General features: G+C 40.1%; 1 protein-coding gene across 2 annotated transcripts in view; it reads left to right on the top strand.

Moving 5' to 3' along the window:
• The window catches only part of mdga1 (MAM domain containing glycosylphosphatidylinositol anchor 1), a 158,125-nt gene that overhangs the window by 30,938 nt on the left and 105,435 nt on the right, over positions 1-21,752 (top strand). For both annotated transcript variants that reach the window (XM_086071779.1, XM_086071778.1), the window contains exon 3: positions 16,106-16,245. In XM_086071779.1, coding sequence (XP_085927905.1) covers positions 16,106-16,245 — 140 coding nt within the window. The remainder of the gene's footprint in view (positions 1-16,105; positions 16,246-21,752) is intronic.

The raw sequence follows: 21,752 nt of genomic DNA, 5'->3' as shown, positions 1-21,752 counted from the left end.
CAAGAAACCAAACAGTTTTGTTGTTGTTTTAGAACAATCTGACATGGCCAGTAAAGAATAAGCTATATAAATAGGTAAAATTGTCCCTCATCACCTCTATTAGTTACCAACTGAATGTGACTGTTATGTGACACAAGTCACAGGTCAAATTCTTTCATATGTCTTGTAATCCCACTACCTGTGATAGTTGTTATCCAATCTCTAAAACTTCTGAGATTCAGAAGAATCCTGTAGAATTTGAGAACATTCTGAAATATGATAATCCAGTTAGTGTTGGTAATTGTAAATCGATAGACGTTAACCGATATGAATTCTCAACAGATTGGAATTTTACCCCATCCTCCCGCCCAAGAAAAACAAACAAACACAAAATAGCTGGTTACAAATTGTAGAATCATTTAAAACAAGGAATACAGTATGATGTGAAAGCAATAGTTGTACTGTTTTTTTTTTTTATGTTTCACACAAGTAGTCAGAAAAGTGCATTCAAACTAGAAGCTGTTCCTCACGGTCTCTATAGCGGTCTGTTATCATCATTTGGTCCATGTCAAGATACAAATTGATTTTGACCAATGAGTAATCTGTTTTGTTTTTATGACTTCATGCCTCAGTATGTTTGGGAAGGCCATAAAACAAACATTACAAATATACTACCGTATATTGGCTCCATTCGAGGCAGATGCTTAACCAACCAATAAATACTAATATAACTACACGTACATACAGGCATATTCTCTGGATGAATCCTTGTATAAATGCAGGTGAGTCCAACCTCCCTCTTTTGGGTTTCCTTTGGAATTTTATTACCTGTGCTCGCTGCTTATTGATCCTGTTATATACACGAGGCCAAGCAGCTGCTAAATAATTCAGTTTGGTTAAATAGGACTCTTCCATTATTCAGGAGTGTGGCACGGTGTAATTAATATTGTAGAGATATGTGACAGGCTGGGTGGCATTTTACTGACTGACAGCACATCGCTCTCTCGCCACTTTTTGCTCACGTCCCCCCCTTCTCTCTCTCTTTCTCTCTGATGCTCCGCGTCTCTATCTCCCAGTATACTCTTTTCCTCTCAGCTTTGTATGTCTTACCGCACCTTCTCTGTGTTGGTTCTATCTGGATGCAAAATCCAGTCTTCTGCTGACTGGCCTATCATGTGTGTATGCAATAATAGGAAATAAGTTGCCTTACCTCATACTCATGTTTTCTTATTCTCGATCCGCAGTGTTGCCACAGTTATGCTGCACAGTGGTGTTTACAAAACAATGCATTGTAACACTGTATTCAATATTATGCTTACAGTTTTAGCTACATGAGAATGAATAGATGCCTGGCTTTAGCCTATGGGGTATATGCCACGGAGGAGGCGGGACCTCCGACTTCCTGGTTTTCACACATAAGCTTTGTTTAAGTTTCCTGTTTGCGACGTGTAGGTCGCGTCCCAATTCTTGCGCTTCCGCCTTTGTGCTCCTCGGTTGCACGTTCCCATCAACGGGTGCGAGTATGTAGTGTGTTTGTCTCAGTTGTTGTTTTGTGAAACCCGGAAGTCGGAAGTACGTAGCATCTACCCCATAGAAAACCAAAATGTGCTTTAACCCTTCTGAGCCTATTTGTATCTTGGTTGCTAGCCAAAACAGCAGCACCAAAGCACGTAAACATGAATTAAAGTGTGGTCTATACCGAATGTTGTCAATGAGTCACCGGCACTGTATTAGGGATGATTTTATGTGGTGATGTCTTCTTGTAATGACGCCTAGTGTTCTAGTTGACATGTGACCGTTTCTAGTTGACTTATTGATTCAGCCTAGTCTGCTCCAGTTCTTACATTCTAAAAACAGTTGGGTCAAAAGTGACCCAATGTTGGATAAAAAATGGACCAATCCACTTAATGGGTGAATTTGACCCAACTTTCTGGTTTATTTTAAACAAAATGACCCAATTTTTTGACCAAAGTAAAGGATCTGACCAATATCTATGAGTTATTTTACACAAAAAGTCTAATTTCTTGACTCAAAGTTGGGTCCAATTGACCCAGTTAGAGGATCGGTCCATTTTTGACCCAGAGTCGGGTTATTTTTGACCCAACTGTTTTAAGAGTGCACCATCTCATTACAATTTTAGTTTTTTAACCTTCACTTTCACTTCACATGCTATGTAATATTCTGCTAACATTGTTTCATATTGGTTCAAAAATGCCTGCCCCAATCTGCAGTTGAATAAATAAACATCCTTATCACTATGTGGAAATATGATAGCTCCCTGATTGTGTCAGTCAAAAGTAAGCAATATTATTTTAGGCTTTTTTTTTTTTTTTTTTTTTACAATTCTTGTAGTGTCTCATCAGGTGTAGGCCTACCTAAAGAAATAGCCGATGAGTGTATCAGCTACTGTTTATATGAATCACCTCCTCCCTTTTGTGCCGCCGCATCACTTTTAATTCAATCAGCTCAAATCTCTGGTCCCATCTTCTTCTCCACGCTGCCAATTACGAGACATTTTTCTCGCTTTCAACAATCTTCCTCCACTTGTAGTTGTTTGACAACAACAGGAGCGAGGAGACTTCAAAAGAGCCCGTTATGTCATCCACGCACACACATGCAGCTTTTACCAAGGCGCAGAGTGAAACGACAGAAGTACTCGGATGACAAGATGAAAGCTCAAAGGGCCTGATGCTTTTGGATTTGTGTGCTCAAACAACATCCAGAGGGATAATTAACCATATCTCTGTGTTTTTAGTGTAGCTGTGGTCTAAAAATGTGCCTTACAGACATGCGCAGTGCGTTCACCATCACAGAAGTGTTGCTTGACTTTTACACAACTACACTATTGAAATAAAGCAATCAGGATGTGATTGACATTTGAACTTTTAGAATGAGTTGAAACGGTTTTACAAATAGCATTTAGTTGTACTTAATCCGCAAAAGTAAAATCTTAACAGGATCAATGAAACTGCTGAGACACAATCCATCATCAAGTGGTATTTTTTTTCCCAGCAGAAATCCATTATTTTCTCAATTTCGTCCCAGTCTTGTAAAAGAACGCAGATTGTATCGGATTGGAGAAATTCACTCAGCACCTCAATTGACAGATTGATGACATCCTGTCATCCTGTGGCAAGATTATGCTTCATTTAACTAATACGCTTTTCAGACAACTTTTCACTCCGTTGACAAATTGTTCTATTGAAATAACTAATATTAAACATAATTGGATGTTGTGACAAGTATAATGGATGGATACAAGTACAGGAACGTGGAAGAACAATCCGTTTACCAGACACCCAAACGGACTTCGATAGGTTGAGGTCAGGACTCTTCATTACCTTCATTTCACATTTAATTACTGTCCTCAAAAAGTAGCAGGCATATTTGAGGTAAGGCATTTCGTATGGGGAAAGGCATTTTTAAATAGTATCTGCTTAATATGAATTTCCTCCTGCACTCACCTCTAACACTAAACACGCATTCAATTACATATGCTCAATTTTATTGTACAGTCTTCTAAGGTTTTATGGACTCTATTCATCACTGAAAAGCACATCTATGTCACTTTTGTGACTATTCGATTGTGTTTGTCCCATATTGAAACAGCTATGTGTTTGGAGTGTGCCGTTTATTTATTTAAGTGGATGAATTAGGGCACAGCAAGGAAACACGATAAATGAATTATTTAATAAGGACGTGCATCGACCTAATATTTGTTACCAGGACTTTAAGTGGATCATTTTCAGTTTCGGTTTGTCCATTTGACATTTTACGTGTCTTTTTTTGTGTGTATTTCATGCTGCTTCATATTTAATGCTTTCCTTTATTTCCCTTGCTATCTTTCCTCTGTGTTTTTTCTTGTTTCCGAAATCTTACGTCTTGCTAAACAACCCACCACCATCAGATCTGGGCTTTTGAGTCTGACTGCTGGTGAATTTTTAATCTGCTGTTAAATAACACATTGTCAAAGAATCACTGCCTTTGTTATGCGTTTAGCCACACGGTGCATTCAACTGTTTGTTTTGCAAATGTGGTCAACTTGTGTTGTCTTTCTGGTAAGAAATGAACTCGGAAAAACATTCTGGATCCCTTTTTGGAGTGATCAGGGTGTACCAGATGCTTCCTTGCGCTGGGAAAATGAAGAGACCTATTCATAGATATGAAGTCGTAACTTATACAGTAGGTGTCACAAAAGCATCATGGGCAAGCGATGATCCAGAAACTTTTTTCCCATCATCCTTCTTTTTACTCAATATTAATCGCACACAACGGACAACCTGAACCAGATCAGAAAATCAAACCGTACAAATATTTTTGATTAATGATTGATTGAATGATGCTAAACACAATGTGTCACGTTGGTTAAATCCCACTGAAGATGGAGGCAGCTCTTCATTAGGACCCGATAGCAGCTAAAAAAAATGTGTGCTAGGTACGAGGAATGACACATTAACAATGCGTCGTTCATCAATTAGTAAGTGACTCCAGTGGGTATGTGTGAGACTAATATTAATATCCAACGTCGAGCTGTGTTGACAGGCTCATAGGACATTGTGTTTTACATTACATCGATGCCTCCTCGTAATTCTCTTCGACTGTATTAAATTGAGACCTTGTGCTTTTTTCCCCACATTGACCGACCCACTCTTGCGTCTTTTTATCAATTTCATTGCCTCTGCCAAGATGTTCACCGCCTTGGGCGTCTTTCTGTATTTCTTTCGATGAAGCGCTTAGTTTGAAAACCACATTGTTCATTCCTTACAGAAAATAATATCTATTAATTTTCCAAACCGCTTATCCTAGAAAAGAATATATATATATATATATATATATATATATATATATATATAATTTTTTTTTTTTTTAAAGACCGTGTTATATGATGGTCTTAAAATCTTAATTTGAACAAAATGTAGTTATCTGGTTGTTATCTCAGCTCTCAGGGCAGGACATCGCATTTTACATGATAGAGTTTGCATATTCTCTCAGTCCTTGCGTGGGTTTTACCCAAGTACTCTCTTCCTCCCGGATTACAAAAACATGCATGTTAGGTTAAGTTAATCTAACCAAGCTTTAAATGCCTCAGTTTTGCACAGTACAAAACTAACTTTTTTTTTTTTTTTAAACACTTGCACATGCAGTTGAATTGCTATTTAAAGCATAGCCTGTACAGATAAGAAAGGTTTTATATGGTGACAGTTTCACCACAGAACAGATGATCATTCATTACTTTTGTAGAATTACATGAACAGGACCCAAATGCAAGCGGGAGAAAAAACTGTTCCAAAAACACACTGATAAAGGGATTACATGACGGAATTTGAAGCCCTTCCACAGTTAACTATAGGCATATAATGATTTTACTAATGCGGAAGTAAAACGCCCGGTTCAGTAAAACCCTGCCTCTCTCCGGGTGGTTGCCGCGCCCCTCTCGTCCCAGTCTCAGGGCGGACACTCTACCACTAAGCCGCTGAGCTGGCGTTGCAAATGTGCAGGATAATTGATTGCTTTGAATTCATTAGGACAGAATGTTTACTGATAAAGGCTACTTTTGTCACTATCCCATGGCGGTCTCATAGAAAGTGGGCGAGCGTTTAGTCCGCAGAGGCGGTGCAGGGGTGCGTAATGACGTCAAAAAGGAGGGGCTGGTGCTTGGAGAACAGAATGACCTAGAATTTCTCATGTTGCTGTCTCTTTAATAATAATAATAATAATAATAATAATTACAAAAACAAGCTGGGTTTGGTACATAGGAAGGCAGTCAGCCAAGTAAAAAGTAGTTCTTAAAAAACAACTAATAAAATAAAGTACAGAATCAAACCTAACTGAAAGTTTCCATGAGTCGGTGGTAATAAAATAATCGCTGCTGGAATGCGATGACAAGAATGAGACGCAAGGCTAAATAGGTAATGTAATCAGAGATAACAAGGCAATGAGGCACAGTTGAGGAAGGAACAATCAGGAGCAGGTGAGCACAAGACAGGGAGGAGAGGCAAAAAACACACACGCACACGCACACGCCCCCACTCACAACACACATACATGTGCACACACATGACAGAAATTGTTACATTGTTTTTGCTTGACGTGTGTAGATTTATCCTTGGCCTGTTCTATGACCGAGAAGAATTTTGGACTACTGTATACCCACCTCAAGATATCTGATGTCTTTTCAGCACTCTACTGGCTTTTTTTAAATATATATTTTTTAAACATTCTATTGCAGTCTTTTATTGATTTGTAATAATAATTTAAAAAAAGGCTGAGTTAGTTGAGTTATTTTTTTCTGAATCCAAACAAATTAGAGTTTAACCAGCGTCCTGGAACAAATTGGTTTCCGCCTTTGATGTTCCGCTGTATTAAAATCCTAGATTATAGATGATTTCATTTCGTATTTCTGTTCAGCCGCATGAAGAAACAGACTTCCAAGCACTTTCCTTCTGCTTCAGATATATATTTTTTACTTTTCATCCAACCCTGCCAACTCCCCTTTCCCCCCCATGCACTCACGCTCCAAGTCCAGCCTTTAATTCCAGCTCTCAACTTCTTCCAAATCCTTTCTTCCTACCTCCGTCCTTCCGCCCACTTCACCTGGATTGCCCGCCCGCCCGCTCGCATTGCCGACTACTCCTCATGCACAAGGAACTCTTCTTCTCGTTATCCACTTCCGTGTGTGCCATTAAAAATGAGTTGGCGTATTATGGTTGAGTAGAATTGGGTCATGCCGACGGTCGGGCAGACGGATGATGCGGGCCTCACGGCCGTGCTACATCGCCTCGTCTTGCCTCCGAAATATAAAGCGCCTCTTACTGCGCTCTCCTCTTCCTTCCCTGTCATCCTGAGGTTACGCTGCCGTTGGCCTGAGCTGCCTCCGCTCTCCTCTCCATCACGGCACACTCGTGGAAAATGGGAGAATTATTCCATGCCTCTCCTCATCATACCCGTGCTATTCCGGCTAGCTTGACCGGAATCGCCATATGTTCTACCTAAGGAGGTTTAGGTGGCATATGGCTCCACGCACACGTACTCAAAGTAAAGAAAGCTGAACCTTTTGCTGTAGTTTTTTTAGGCTCCTCACCAGCTGTTACCGTGCCCTGTCTTTCCATAACAGATGCTCCGAGACACCCAGAGATTGGCGGGGACTGATGTGTGGGAAGGGCGAGGGAGCAAATCGGAGATAGTCCTTATTCCGATCATGTATTGTTTTCTACTCTTCTCTCCCGTGTCCTCTCAATTTCTCAATTTGAATCTTGATAATGATACGGAATGCCAACGAGAGGGCCCACAGGAGCATGTCACATGACTTGAGATGAAAATGTCGTTAATAATTGAATGCCACAAATTAGTCAACCGGAGGTTCTCGTCCCAGTAGAGAGAGACAAATATGAGTCATTTAATTAATTCCACAAAATAGCCCTGATTTGTCTTTTCTCGAAACTATCTTATGGATTCTCATCAAAAAACACTCTCACGCATCCAGCAGGTTCAGAATGCAGAGGCCAGGCTTCTTAATGACTCAAATAGACAATATCCCCCTAATTTGGACATCAAGAAGTAGGTTTCCAGATTTTAAGATTTTACTGATGACTTTTAGATGTGGTATGGATCTGGCTCCGAGCTATAGTTCCAAATGTTTAACCATTTATGGCATTGTCTTCTTCTTGTCATTGTCATTGTCATTATCATTATCATTATCACAGTAGTATATTGTCATGATAAAAAAAAAGAGAAACTCTTTGAAAGGCCTAAATTCCTGTTTTCATGCCATTGTTGTATAGAACAGAATAATGCTGCCTGGAAGAGCTGTCTTTGGGGACGTCGCTCATCTTGTATAACTGTCTTGAGTACATTATAAATACGGCACATAGTGATTATCATTCACAATTCGTTTTGATTTGAGTAGTTCATCCAAGGAACCCTTGAGGTGGTGTTCACTTGACTATTTTCCTCTGTGGTGATTAGGCTAGTACAGAGATGAATCATTGCATTGTGAAATTCTTTCATCAACATTTTGTGTCAGGTGTTTTGATGGAGAGAGTTGCCCGACTAAAGACAAGTGGAACGTCAAAAGTCATACACAATCCGCTCGCTGACCCTCATTAAGCCCAACGCTAGTGGTCAAACTGGTGTAAATGTCAGCTAATCAACTGGGTTTGCTGACATTCTGCGGAGCAGTCAAGAGATGTCGAACGCTGTTGCCGTGGCGACACAGTTGGTACTGCATGGCTAAATTGGATAAGAGACCAAGCCGTCTTGGTGCTGTGATCCTGAATTTGCATTGAAATGGCGGGCCAGACAGAGGTACAGTTACAGTATGTCAAAAATGTGAAGTTTATCTCAATTTGAGAGGGATATTTTTCCTGAAAGTTTGGTTGCCTTTCGGATTGAATACAACTTTCAGGGTCACCATTGCCAGTTCTGCTGTTGTCAAAATAGTTCTCTAGAGTACTATTTGGTCTAACATATAATGGAAGGAGTTACTGCAGAAAGAAAATATTTTATGCATATGTACTTCGTTTTTAAGCATCTACAGATTTGTGATATTTTTTTCCATTGTACATTTTTGTTTCGTTCTCACCCGCCCCACCCCTTGTTCTCTTCTTATCGTCACTTCCATCCATCGACAAAAAAGTATCCAAGCCATTCTCATCTCTTTGTCGCTTACTTTCTTTATAATTTACCTTTGTTCTTGCAACCTTCGTTTTAAAGGAAAAGAACAAGAAGTTTACGTTTATACAAAGAGACCATCTGAAATGGCCTTGGACGCTTGTAACAGGCAATCTCTTCCTGGCTGTGTGTCTGATGTTTTAGAATTGCACCCTGTCATAACCATTACTTCATCTGAACATTTAATTCAAAGAAAGAGCACAGGATTACACATCTTTTTTTTCCTTTTTCTTTTTTAATGGCATACCTTTAAAACATTTTTTAAACCTTTTCCCAACCTACATTCATTCCAAACCGCGATTAAAACTTGACACTGGTGGCTGTAATTGGTTTGACAAGCTTTGAGAAATATTTTTCTTCATGGTCACGTAAGTGGCTTTCCAGGTGGCATTTATGTTTTTATTGTTTTTCCCCAACAACCATATCTGTTCATTTCATTCATTCAGTTCATGTTTTGCTCCTTGATGTCAGCATTGATATCTATGGTAATATTGATAAGTTTGTGCTTGACTTGAAAACCTATAAAGTATTCTTCCTATTGTGTACCCCCGCATACCTGCTTGAGAATTTTTTACTTTTTTTTTTTTATACAAAGGTAAATAATCTCCTAGAAGCTTATTCACACACAATGAATATACTTTACAACATATTTTCATGTTCATCCAAATTGGGCACTTTGCAACATATTATACTAAACCAAAGGTGTATGACTGAATTTAAGTGTATATACATTTCATTTCCAAAAGAAAGTAGATACATTTATTTATTTATTTTTTTTAATTCATAACTAACAAAAATCATGTTTGTTTAGATGAAAACTTTCTGGCTCGATGAATATATTTACTTGCACAGTCAAGACAAATTTACATATTAGATGTAGGCTACTTCTACTACTATCAAAACATTTGTAATTCTTTTTCATGTTGGCTTCTTTGAAAGTGAATTGTGCCTCTTGGTGTTGCCTCATTTCACCATTTGCTTGCTCCTCTTCATCATGTTTGCAGAAGATGAGAAGATTGACAGAGGAAGGAGGTTTGCAGAAATGAGACAGTTGTTTTTTGAAGACATCATTTCCTGAAAAACTTTTATACAAAACATGACAGGTAGTCACTAGTCACCCCGACCTGTTTCGGGAAAAATCCAGTCACAACGGCATCATTCTTGGCTAGCAGCCCAAATCATGTTATTATATACATAAATTGGTAACATTAGACTAAAATATCACATTAGAATAAATGCACAGTACACTCTTCACACTAAACCGGTGCCTAGGGTTGTGAAGAGTGTACTTGTGTATATTACTCTTGATTTTGAATTGATATCTTCACCAAAATAAAGATTAAAGAAATTATGGTAAGCAAATTTGTGAATAGCAAATAGGTAGGGGTTCCATTGTACATCCATCCATCCATTTTCTTAACCGCTTGTCCTCACAAGGGTCGCGGGGGTGCTGGAGCCTATCCCAGCTGGCTTCGGGCAGTAGGCGGGGTACACCTGAACTGGTTGCCAGCCAATCGTAGGGCACACAGAGACGAACGACCATTTACATTCACAATCACACCTATGGACAATTTGGAATGTTCAATTGACCTGCCATGCATGTCTTTGGAATGTGGGAGGAAACCGGAGTACCCGGAGAAAGGCACGGGGGGAAAATGCAAACTCCACCCAGGAAGGCCGAAGCCTGGACTCAATCTCACATCCTCTGCATTGGGAGGCGGACGTGCTAACCAGTCAGTCACCGTGCCGCCCTCCATTGTACATTCCAAATAAAATCCCAAAACCTGCAATACTCTTTGAATCATGCAAACATACATACACAGGAAAAACAACCTCCTTACTGCTTTAAATTCCTGTTCTTATGTGTGTCATTGTGTGTGCTTTGACTTTATGGGTAAGCACGTGAACAGCAACTTGCAGTTGAGCGAAAGAACCAATACGGTTATTTATTGTTTGGCGGCCATTTACCGGTCAGAACAAATGTTAAATCAATGCACCAAACATGATTTGATATCCAGAGGTCCAATTGAGCTATCATGAAAGGGAACTCATGGGAGTTGCATGAAAGTCATGGCACCAAGTGTTTAGATCTCTTTGCTCTGTATACTAAGAATATATATATATATATTTTTGTCTGTTTGCTGGTGTGAAAAAATCTTTAAGAGAAATCAGCGCCCACGCCATTTTTTTTCAGGTCTACACTTAACATTCTTTATTCGTTTCCTATGTTAGCCTTTCCTTACCCGACATGATAGCAGAGGAAGTGCCAAAGCGACTCAGCGCCGTCTTGCGAACGAAGAGAATAAAAAACCGAGCTCATCTGCATGCATGAGCAGCCGCATAAAGTAACTAGGCATATCTATCACGTTCTACGTGGCTCCGCCTTCCAACAGATTCATGACCCTCGGCGGAAATTCCTCCACAGAAACACTGACACACACACACACACACACACACACACACTTCAACTGGCGCTCTGTCAAGCCCTCCAATGTCGTCGTTAGTTTTTGAGAGAGATGTCCTGACGCCTGTACACATAAACAAACAGGCAGGCTGTGAGGGCTCAATTAATCAGAGCGGCATTTTGCAGATAGTTATGTCCCACACGTGACTAATGTGCATTGAATGTTTCCAACCATGTGGAGACAACACATTCAATCAGCGTCCCATGGGACTTTTTCTTTTGATCGATGGATCATCACAGTCGGACGGATTCCTGCCGGAGCAGCGCTTCTGAAGACTGATAGTCGTCTTTCATGCTTACTCAATTGATGCATGTCTGAGCAGCACGAAACGCAGCATTACTGCTCGTGGGAAGAGATTTTGCAACGTTTTCACAGGAGGGACGTCCCTTAATGTAGTCCTCACAATGTGACAGCACTACATGAGATTTGGTCCCATTCACACTGTCACACACATTTCTTAACCACTCATCCGTTTTCTGTAGCACTTGTTCTCATAAGTCTCTCCTCAGCTGCCTTTGGGTGAGAGGTGAAATACAGCCTGGAGTGGTTGCCAGTCAATCGCACGGCAACAATTGTTAACCCTTTGTTTGTCTTTAATGGATTACTCTCGTTTTCCAGAGCAAGGATGGTATTGGTTCTAAATAACGATGAGGGTCAAGTAGGGTGACCTGACGTTCCATTTTTAATATTTCAGCCTTGTGTCCCAAGTCCCGGCAGATTTGCTTTGTCATATTTTTATGCGGGTCCCATCCTGGTTTTTCCAGTCATCAAACCAATTTGTTCGGGGCATGCCAATCACACGGTTGCCATAGCGATTCATACAATAAACCAAGTGAAAAGGAATTTATCCATTAAATTCCTTCCTATTTACTTTCGCATTCACGTTTGCGTCAAACCGGAACTTAAACTACTCCCGGCTTCTGTTTCTAAGAATCATGGGAAATGTAGTCAGACCGAATGCGAGCTGAGTGTTTCTGGTGGCAAATTTTTTTTCATTTAAAGACATGATTTTGAAAAAAAGAAAAAACGTGCTTGTATTCAACGATCGATAGCTGATAGACGACATTTTCATCCGTGGCTGTGATGGGTCAAAACAAACGTGCGCAACATGCCGCACCGTCCAATCAGCTCGAAGTATTATACAAAATGTCCCGCCTTTCCCGAGCAAATCACTGTGGAGCAGTCCCAGATTGATACTGTGGAGAACTCCCTTGTGTGATTCACGATATCAATCTGCCTATTGTCAGGTTACAGTGCATTGCACCCAAGATAGCATTTAGCATTAGATAAAGCAGAAGTGGGCGCGTCAATGAATAAATTGGAGGCTAATAAGGCAACATGCTAGCTTGCTAGAGTTTGGCGGCAGGTAGGGCTTTTTGTATGTGCATGCGTGAAGACGCGGGTGACTGGTGTCTGACTGGCTGTCTTGCACCTCAATCAAGTGATACATTTCATTTTTAATGCAATGGGATCTACGTATGTGGATGTATCACTAGATTATTTATTTGCCTGCGCCTTTCAGACAGAACCTAACAAAGCGGTGCAGTGATTCCCCCCCACCCTTTCATCTTTCTCCATCATCCCTCTATCTTGCATTTCTTTCCGTCCTGTTCCATCTTCCACATATCTGCCTCTCTGCCGTCATTTCTTTCTCCGATCAGACAGCCGAAGCTGCCAAGGTGCCGGAGGCGGGAGCAGACAGAGAAGCTGCTCTATCTAACCTCTCTCTCCGGAGAGGCAAACTAATGCAGACACGCCAATCAGCTTTTAGCAGGCAATTATTCACCATTTATATCAGCTCCCCGTCTTCTGAACTTATTCCCACATTAGTTCTAGACCAAGCACACAAGGCTCTTTCAAGAGTGTGATCCTTTGGCTGCTTACACTCTTAAGTTCTGTGAGCATGATGATGTGTACATAAGGCATGCAAAGCTGTTTTCTTTATACACAAGACATGATCCTCCCTCCCACAGCAAGTGCCACTAATATGCCCTTCAAGCAAGGCACCTCACCCTTTGGTTCTGCAGGGTATACGCGGTGTCATCATACTGGGAACGAGTGAAAATTGCATTCTTTCGCTCTGAACGGATATCGTAAATTGCTATCATGCTCCTGTAACCTTTTTCGTTTGTGGAGAGCTCAAATGTCCTGGTCTCTGCATTGTGTTGTTAAATTATTTACAAGGTACGTAACTTTTGTTGACTCGTTTACTTCCTGCTCAAACACACAACGTGCACTGGTCAGTTCCTTGGAGCCTAATCTGCATACTATTGCAAAAATTATTAAATTAGCATACTTGGCTAATTATCTATTAGCAAGTGCACAGCGCTCCCAACTCACCCGGGCAGTGACTCAGATCAACCAGCAATTTGTACTCACCGCAAGGAATAGGGGGCGCTGTCGAGCCATTACGTTTAAACAAGTGGAAGCGCTCCAAGATCAAAGTAAACTCTTTACATTCCGTTGACATACAGCAATGACAACATTTTCATAATTTTGCATCAGCCATCTGTTTAGCTTCACAAACAGGATTCACATTTAGTCGAAATCAGACAAAATCTCAAAGATAAGTTTGTTTTTGAAGAACCTCTTAGAAATGCCCCAAAGGACCCCAAAATGGTGGCTTTGAAGCAAATGTAAGACTTCCTATGTCTTTATGGGCATTTACTTTTTTTTTTTATGTCTACCAAATTTCCTTTTATTTAGGGAGGCTGCCTTCAGGGGCTGAATCTTTCAAAAATTATAGTATCAATTCTTATTTTTGAGGTGGTGCCAGCAACCCACATCAAAGGTAAATTTTCAGCAATATAAACACACCGGTAAAATATGGTTTTGAACATGAGCAAGTCCTGAAAATGAGATTTATTTGGCCAAAGAACAATAATGCCGAATAAACAATTTCAAGGCGTACTTTGCATGCTCAGGTCATACTTCTAATGAGAGTGACGATCTGTGATTTTGATCTTGTGGTAATGAATCTTGTCACTACATACTACCCTTAGCACTGCAAGGACCACTAACACTTGTACTTAAAGTAGAACTAAGGAACTTTTCAACCCTAATAAAATATTTTCATAATTCTTCTGATGAAACATCGACTTAAAACTAATTGAATGGTACCTTTGCCATGGCCTGAGTCGGTCTGTATCATTTTTACTGGCACAAAAAAAAGGAGGATGGTAGGAACACTGCCACACAAAAAACTACAAATGTGCTGACTGCTTTATGGTATACGTCACTTCCCCCTTTACCCATTGGTTATGAAGACGGAAGTCAATTTGACTGGTGTGAGCTAAAAAAAACTACGCAATGCGCTTGTCCTCATGGGAAATTTGGTCTTTCTTCAAGCATAACATTACCACTTTTGTCCATATGGCGCCTCCATAATCAACATAAATTGAAAGTTCCTAAGTGTTGCTTTAAATTATTGCTAAAGCCCGATCCCACTGAGGGGCAAACATTTTCAACGCTAGCGATTGGAGATTTCACATCCGGGTTTGTCAGACTTTGTTCAAGGTCACAACATTCAGTAAACATTCGCCAGACGTTCGCCAACAGTTACATTTTTTTGGTGTGCTTTAAGGACATTTTTAACAAGTTCAGTGAACGTTGCGATCTTGAATAAACCCTGATGTGAAATCAACATTCGCTAGTGTTGCAAAGATTTGCCCCTTAGTGGGATATGGGCTTAAACAACAATCAATTTTACATTAAAAGCAGATACAACTGGGGATATTGGGATATTTAGGTTTATTTAAAATAATAATAATAATAATGCATTACATTTATATAGCGCTTTTTTGGACACTCAGTCGCAGTTGATGCATTATTCGTGTGTTCACACATTCACAATCTGGTAGCGGTAAACTACTTAAGTAGCCACAGCTGCCCTGGGGCAGGCTGACTGAAGCGATATGAAGGAAAATGATCTGCGATCGTTTTTTTTGGCCAATTTTATGTATCAAAAGTACTAGTGGTATCGGTAATTGATATCGGTGGGAGAGAAAAAAAATCTAATTTTCTGCTAAATTCCTACTTACTATACCCACTTGCAATATACAGGGCCTAGATTAAAGAGGATTGTCTTGACTTTTGTGCTCATCCGAGTTAGAAAAGCAGATGAACTCAAATCTTGAACCCGAGATGAGCTGCGGCATTATACCTGATGTGAGCTGAAGTTGTAAGGTGAACAGGCCGCCCGCTCGCTTGCTGTCTGTTCAGTGATAACAGTTGCTGAGCACCGTGAGGATTTGTTCTCGGCGTGAATCGATTCTAATCACATCATTGTGCTGTCCCGACTCCCGCGACTTTCCCGGGGGTTTTAACGCTCCTCTCTGGCCTTTTTCCCCACCTCGCCTGCTGTTAGGCTGCGTCTGGCCCCCTCCTCGCTTCTATCTCCCCTCGTCACAGTGGGGTGAGGACAGTTGATGCTAATTGCTCGCAAGCCAGGGTGCTTCATAGGTCACTGGAAACCTTGGGGGGATACATTAGTAATGAAGTCCATTTGAAAAAACAAAAAATCACCATGTGCAGATCAGTATGTGTTGCATTGCCGATTTCAGCGTTCGGTGTAATGCTCCAATGTGCCGTACATGAAAAGACGTCTGTTTGAATTTGAAAGTAGAATAATGTGATATTTCTGTCAGGCAATAAATATGACTTCTCTTCCCGTGGTGATTCCAATTCACCGACGTCGGTGTTCGACTGTATATTAGCAGTGGTCATTCCTTCACACTGCCTACACTCATCGCCCTAAAGTTAGTAATCAGACCTATGGACAAAATTACTAGTTCTTCCTTATTTCTACTCTTTTTCCACAGTTCGAATTTCCATTCCATTTTTTTTGTATTTTCTGTGTGACGTATTGATAAAGCACCAGTGAAAGTTCTTGACCTTTTCCCGCTTCAGAGCTCTTACTGATTACGTAATATGCTTTTCCTCCCCCTTCTTCCTATGGCCTGTCTGTGTCGCCACCCGTGCACGCACCACAGCTCCTGCCAATGCCCAGATTGTGCACTCGGGCGCCGCGTGCAACGTCAAGGACGATAACATCAGCGAGAGGATCTACACCATCAAAGAGGGAGACACGCTCATGCTTCAGTGTATCGTGAAAGGACACCCGAGACCACAGGTAAGTTCCGGCATCTGCTGCTTGTTTTCAAGTGATTGTTTTGGGACAATTGCATACACTTCTTGGGAGGCCTTCAAATGTCAAGTAAGGATTTTACCATTTGGTAAATGGACACTGATAATTGTTTTCTGTAAATCACCACCTGTGGATCTCAATGGGTTCTCAAAGGGAAGTTGAGTCAAAAAAATGTTTTACAAATATATAACCTATGAGCCCCCACTAATGCAAACACGGCATTCTGATTCATATTTTGTTAGTGGAATATGTATTGCATATGGGGCGGCATGGCTCAGTGGTAGAGTGGTCGTCTCTCATTCGTGATGTTGTGCGTTTGATCCTCTCCCACGGTGACCATGTCGAAGTGTCCTTGAGCAAGACACTGAACACCGGTGAGTGAATGTGAGGCATTGTAGAGCGCTTTGGACACCATATGGTGTAGATAAAGCGCTATATAAAAAAAAAAGGAGTCCATTTACCATATGAATTAAGCAGCAAAACCCGCCATCTCAGGTGAGGCGGCTATTTTGACAGTTGTTGTCAACCGATAATGACATCACAGCTTATCAGGGCTCAGTTAATGACCAATCACGGCTCAGCTTGCAAAAATCTCATGACCTATCCCAGAAAACAGGTGAGCCGCGACGGTCGTTACTTGACGCTGTCATTTACCCAAGCACAATATTAATCTGAATACCATGTTTAGAGGTAAGGGTGGCATATAGTCATAACATGATACAACATTATTCTCAGGACATTTTTTCACTTGACTCCCCGTGTGGCCTTGTTATCGCTGTAAAGGCAGATGTCTGCATACGGTCACCAAAGGGTTTGCTTTGTTGAGTCTTTTTAATGTCACAGGTGATCTTGAGAAAACTTCATGGCTGGATGTCATGACAAACGACATTTCCCATGTTGTTTGCACATTAGTGCTGTTTTTCATGATAAATTATAGCAAAGCCTTAGGCCTGATGAAGTTTTTGCTGTTATTAGGACACATTAGCACATTGTGTTAACATTGGGGTTGTGTAGCTTTTGGGATAAACATCACCTCGGCGATGTTAGCATTTTGGTGGCAAAAACACTACTGGCAAAACATGTACTGGTCCGGATAATCTGTCAGCGCACCCCTTCTCCTCTTCCAATTCTTTGTATTTTCGGGTGGACACTGAAGCCACACAGCATTCCCCCTCATCATCCTCCATATGTTTTCACACAGCTAAAAGTGGTTAAGACAAAAGCGAATCCTTATGACAAGCTACAGTGAGATTCTCTCTATCCACTTTGCTGCTTCGCTTGAAACGTTCCCCCAAGTTTTTTTAAAGCCAAGCTGGCGAGAAGTGAAGAAGAACAAATGAATTTATGAAGCGGCTTTATGGGTCGCACATGTTGGCTTCCATTCCAAGACGGCTCACAATAAACGTTACGAGCACACACAAAACATCCACTTAGAGCTCGCCTTGTACTGTGGCATCTCCACAACCTTGTACTCTTTTGAGATGAATGTTCACCGGCCAATTTTCTTCTCACCACTTTTCCTACTGTAAGTCAATAGATCAGAATTGACTCTAAATGACGAGCTGCAATATGCATAGACCGTACTAATATTTCCCTTTAAAAGGTACATATTTGGTGCATATAAGCAGATGCAAGGAAGTTTAAAGTTGTGAAAGATGGACCGAAAACTTAATGACTTCCTTAATCTTTACCCTATTTCCGAAAGGTTGGTATCATGCAAATGGATTATACCAAAACTTAACACATAATAATTATGCTAATTATTTTTGATTCATACCAAAGTTAAATTAGAGAATGTGGCACTCAGAACATGCAAAGATTAAAGCTAATTAGAGCTGAGAATGAACAAACACTATGCAAATTGCTCAAATACATGTACATCGCAAAAACATAGAATATCATGAAAATGTTCAATATTTTTCAAAGGTCATTTCAGAAAGTGGAAATATTATTTTACATACACCACGTAGATATTTAAAGCTTTTCTGTCTCGTCATTTTGAGGACTATAGCTAACAGATAAAAAAGCAAATTTGAATATCACATAAGATCAGTCCAAAAAAGGATTCTTTAAGCACAAATACCAGGCTTCTGAAACGTATGTTCATTTCTACGCATGAATTACTGCATTATTGCGCCGTGGCGTGGAGGTCACCAGCCTGTGGCACTGCGTAGGTGTAAAGGAATCTGCCTTCAGGTATCTGCATTGTTGGGTCTGGTTTCTGTCATCTTCCTTTTAACAGCCCATCGATGTTCTATGGTGCTCGGGTCCGGAGAGCTCGTTGGCCAATCAAGCTCAGTAAAACTTTGGTCATCGAACCAGCCTTTGGGTACCAAGTCCTGCTGGAAGATAAATCTGATCTATACAAAGTATTTAGCTTTCAGCAGAGGGAAGCATGAAGTGCTCAGGAATTTCCTCGTAGATGGCTTCGGACTGTTGACTTCTGAAAACCAAATTGGAGCAACACTAGCAGATGACATGTCACCCCAAATGATCACTTGACAGTGATAGTGGAGAAGCACAGAATCCACCTGGCTTGAAGTCCAGTCTGAAGTTTCCATAGGAAAAACAAAACAAAAACAAACAACAACTACAACTAATGGAAAAAAGACAACCAAAGGCACAAAGGAAAAAAACACGTCTACAGAATCAAATTAAATCAGACTATAAACTGTCATATGTACTGCCCAGCTTTTTTGGGGGTATTTTTGTTCCTAGTTTCCATTGGAGCTCTTGAAGAGCGCTGTATTAGTAAACAGGCCTAATGTTTTGGGATATTTGGAAAGCAAGGTGGACTCAGAAGTCTCTTTTTATTGGTTTTAGCGTGATTCTTTGTCGTCGCTGATAGTGTAGTGGACAGCAATCAGTATGGGATCAACGTGACTAGGTACGAGTGTTTGTGTGAATGTTTGTCTTCATGAATTTAGATGATATAAAATGCATGTATTTAGTTAACTTAGAGACATTTGACCTACATTCAGCTTGGATAAGCTCGAGCGCATTTGTGATTCTGAACAGAAGAACAACTACGAAGGGAATTCTTCGTTCATTATAGTCAGGTTTTTATTTATTTATTTTGTGTTTTTTAGTTTAGTTAGTGCTGTAAGTATACTGCTTCTAATATTAGATGTATCGCAACACTAACGTCTATACTAAAGCTAGGTGGGCCTCATTTTCTGTCCCTTGTTTGCTAAGTTTCCAACTTCTAAAGTAGATTTGTCTGAGATTTGTTAACTTATTCACTGCCATACATTCATAAAAAAAAAAAGAAGATGATTAAAAATTAGGGGCAAGAGGCGCAAATTGTTTTAAATTGTAATTAATCACACGACTTCACTAGTTAACTCACGATTAATCACAAATTTTATATCTGTTCTAAATGTACAATAAAAAATTCTAGGTTTTCATACTCTTGTTAACAAAAGTGGGGGAAAAGAATGTTAAACTAATAGAAATTATTTTTGGACATTTATAGTCGTCAAGTGAATGAATACAAAAAATAAAAAGATTAAAAATTCGGGGTGTCAGGCAATTCAAGTTTTTAATCGCATGTTTATAACCATCAATGGCAGTGAATAAGTTAAGTAGCGTCGCAATTCGGGCTGAGGTAGGACGCCATGCAGCCGCAAGCATGGCTGTTGCCTATAGGAACGACGCCATCTGGTGGCACTTTTTTATTGGTTGCCAGTAGATGATGTCACTTCTACGTGACACACAGTAAAAGGACCACAACTTCCAGACAACTGTTCGACCTTCCTTTTTCCGGTTAACACCGATACATTTAATTTAAAATCACGTTTATAATCAACCCCAAAGGCTTGTTTAATTATTTGCCAAAGACGAAAAAACGAGACATTTTCCCGATAATTATAGTTAGGTTTGTAAATGTAAAATGCTGTTTCAGTAAGTTTTTTTTTTTTCAAACACTTTTGTTTTCCCCAACAATAAACAACCATATTGGTCGTTTCACCTCTCTTTGTTCACAAAAATGTTTTCAATTTTCTTCATCTGAAAAAGTTGGACATCATTAAAGTGTCTCATACTAGCATCCACTGATGAAGCCATGGACAAGGAAAGTCTTTCACACATGTATGACTCAGCAGCACAAGCAATTAGCACCCTTAGACACACTGCCCCCGGCAACAGATGACTTTCTTATCCTAAAGTGTTGCTTGGAATAACTGGCAAATTTTGTCACAGCTTTTTCTTTCCGAAGAGAATTCCAATTGGAAATAATTTGTTTGTTACCTCTCTGGAACATTTCACGCACGCAGACTGACTTGTTTTTTTTTAGAAACACATCTGCCCTTAGGTTTAAATGGTTCCTGCCATGGTGCGTGCTACACCCGTCGACGAAGTTTAGTGAAGAATCTGTGAAAATTGCCTTGTGACAAACAAACCACCGTTGTTAAGAGAGATGGAAGAAAACAACAACCTGGCTTTCTAAGGGGCAAAATGAGGAATGAGAGCAAATAGGAGATGTTGCTGGAAACATCTGGTGTCCTGTGGTGAACTCGCGTGCGTGTGAGAGAGCTTGCAGAAGGCTTGTGTGTTTTGTGTGTGTGTGTGTTGGGTGAGAAAAGCAGTGTTCCTCACGGGTACGTGTCCACTAGCATCACGTCAACATGAATAAAACAGGCCTTGTGTGTTTACTCCTTGTTCTTCTTCTGTTGATGTTTATATGTACAAAGTGCACACATTTATTGATTTAATTTTTAATTTTATTTTACTCTCTTCCTAGTGTAAATCTTAGTTCACTCTAAAACGGAGTCTATTTGGTCCCTATCTAAATTGTCATCAAATTCAATCAAATTTACACTACATAATTTACTGTGTATAAAAGCAGAACAGGAAGTGCCATCTACTATTGCGCGGCTAAGAATCTGAATGCCCTGTACAATATGAACGGGACAATCAATGTGATATCAATTACATGTAAAAAATAAATGTAAAATTATTCATAATGACAGTTGTTTATTATTTATTTTGCTATCTGCATATCAGTACAAGCCTTAGAATGTGTATGACCAAGAAACTTACAATATGTATGCACACACATTTCCAGACAGGAAACCTTGGGGGCTGCGACAATGAAATCGCATGATTAAATCTTCGACATATAAGCGGATAAAACAATATAGGGGGATAACGGGTAACCACAGGGGATAAGAGACATTTTTATTATTGCTTTTATAGGCACTTTTTGTTTTGTTTCTTGTCCTTATAATGTGTAAAATACAATGTGAACATCCACCACGTCAGGACGAGCATGCTGCAATCACTAATGCCCGATGATAATGTGAACACGCACACAAACCCGCAAAACATCCGATCACAAAAGATGAGGCAATGTAGCTAAAATTGAATGATGCAAGATCACAAGAGGAAAGGAGCAAAAAGGGCTTCATAATGGTGAAAATAACACATGAATTCTACTTTAACTCAGTAAATGCAACTATTTCTAAAATCTCTCTATAAGACACATTATTTTC

Source organism: Leptonotus elevatus, chromosome 3, assembly GCF_054856555.1.
Source record: "Leptonotus elevatus isolate MCC_2025b chromosome 3, RoL_Lele_1.0, whole genome shotgun sequence".
In the NCBI taxonomy this organism is placed as follows: domain Eukaryota; kingdom Metazoa; phylum Chordata; class Actinopteri; order Syngnathiformes; family Syngnathidae; genus Leptonotus; species Leptonotus elevatus.
Note: the sequence above shows the minus strand (reverse complement) of the source record. Positions and strands in the feature narration are given on the sequence as shown.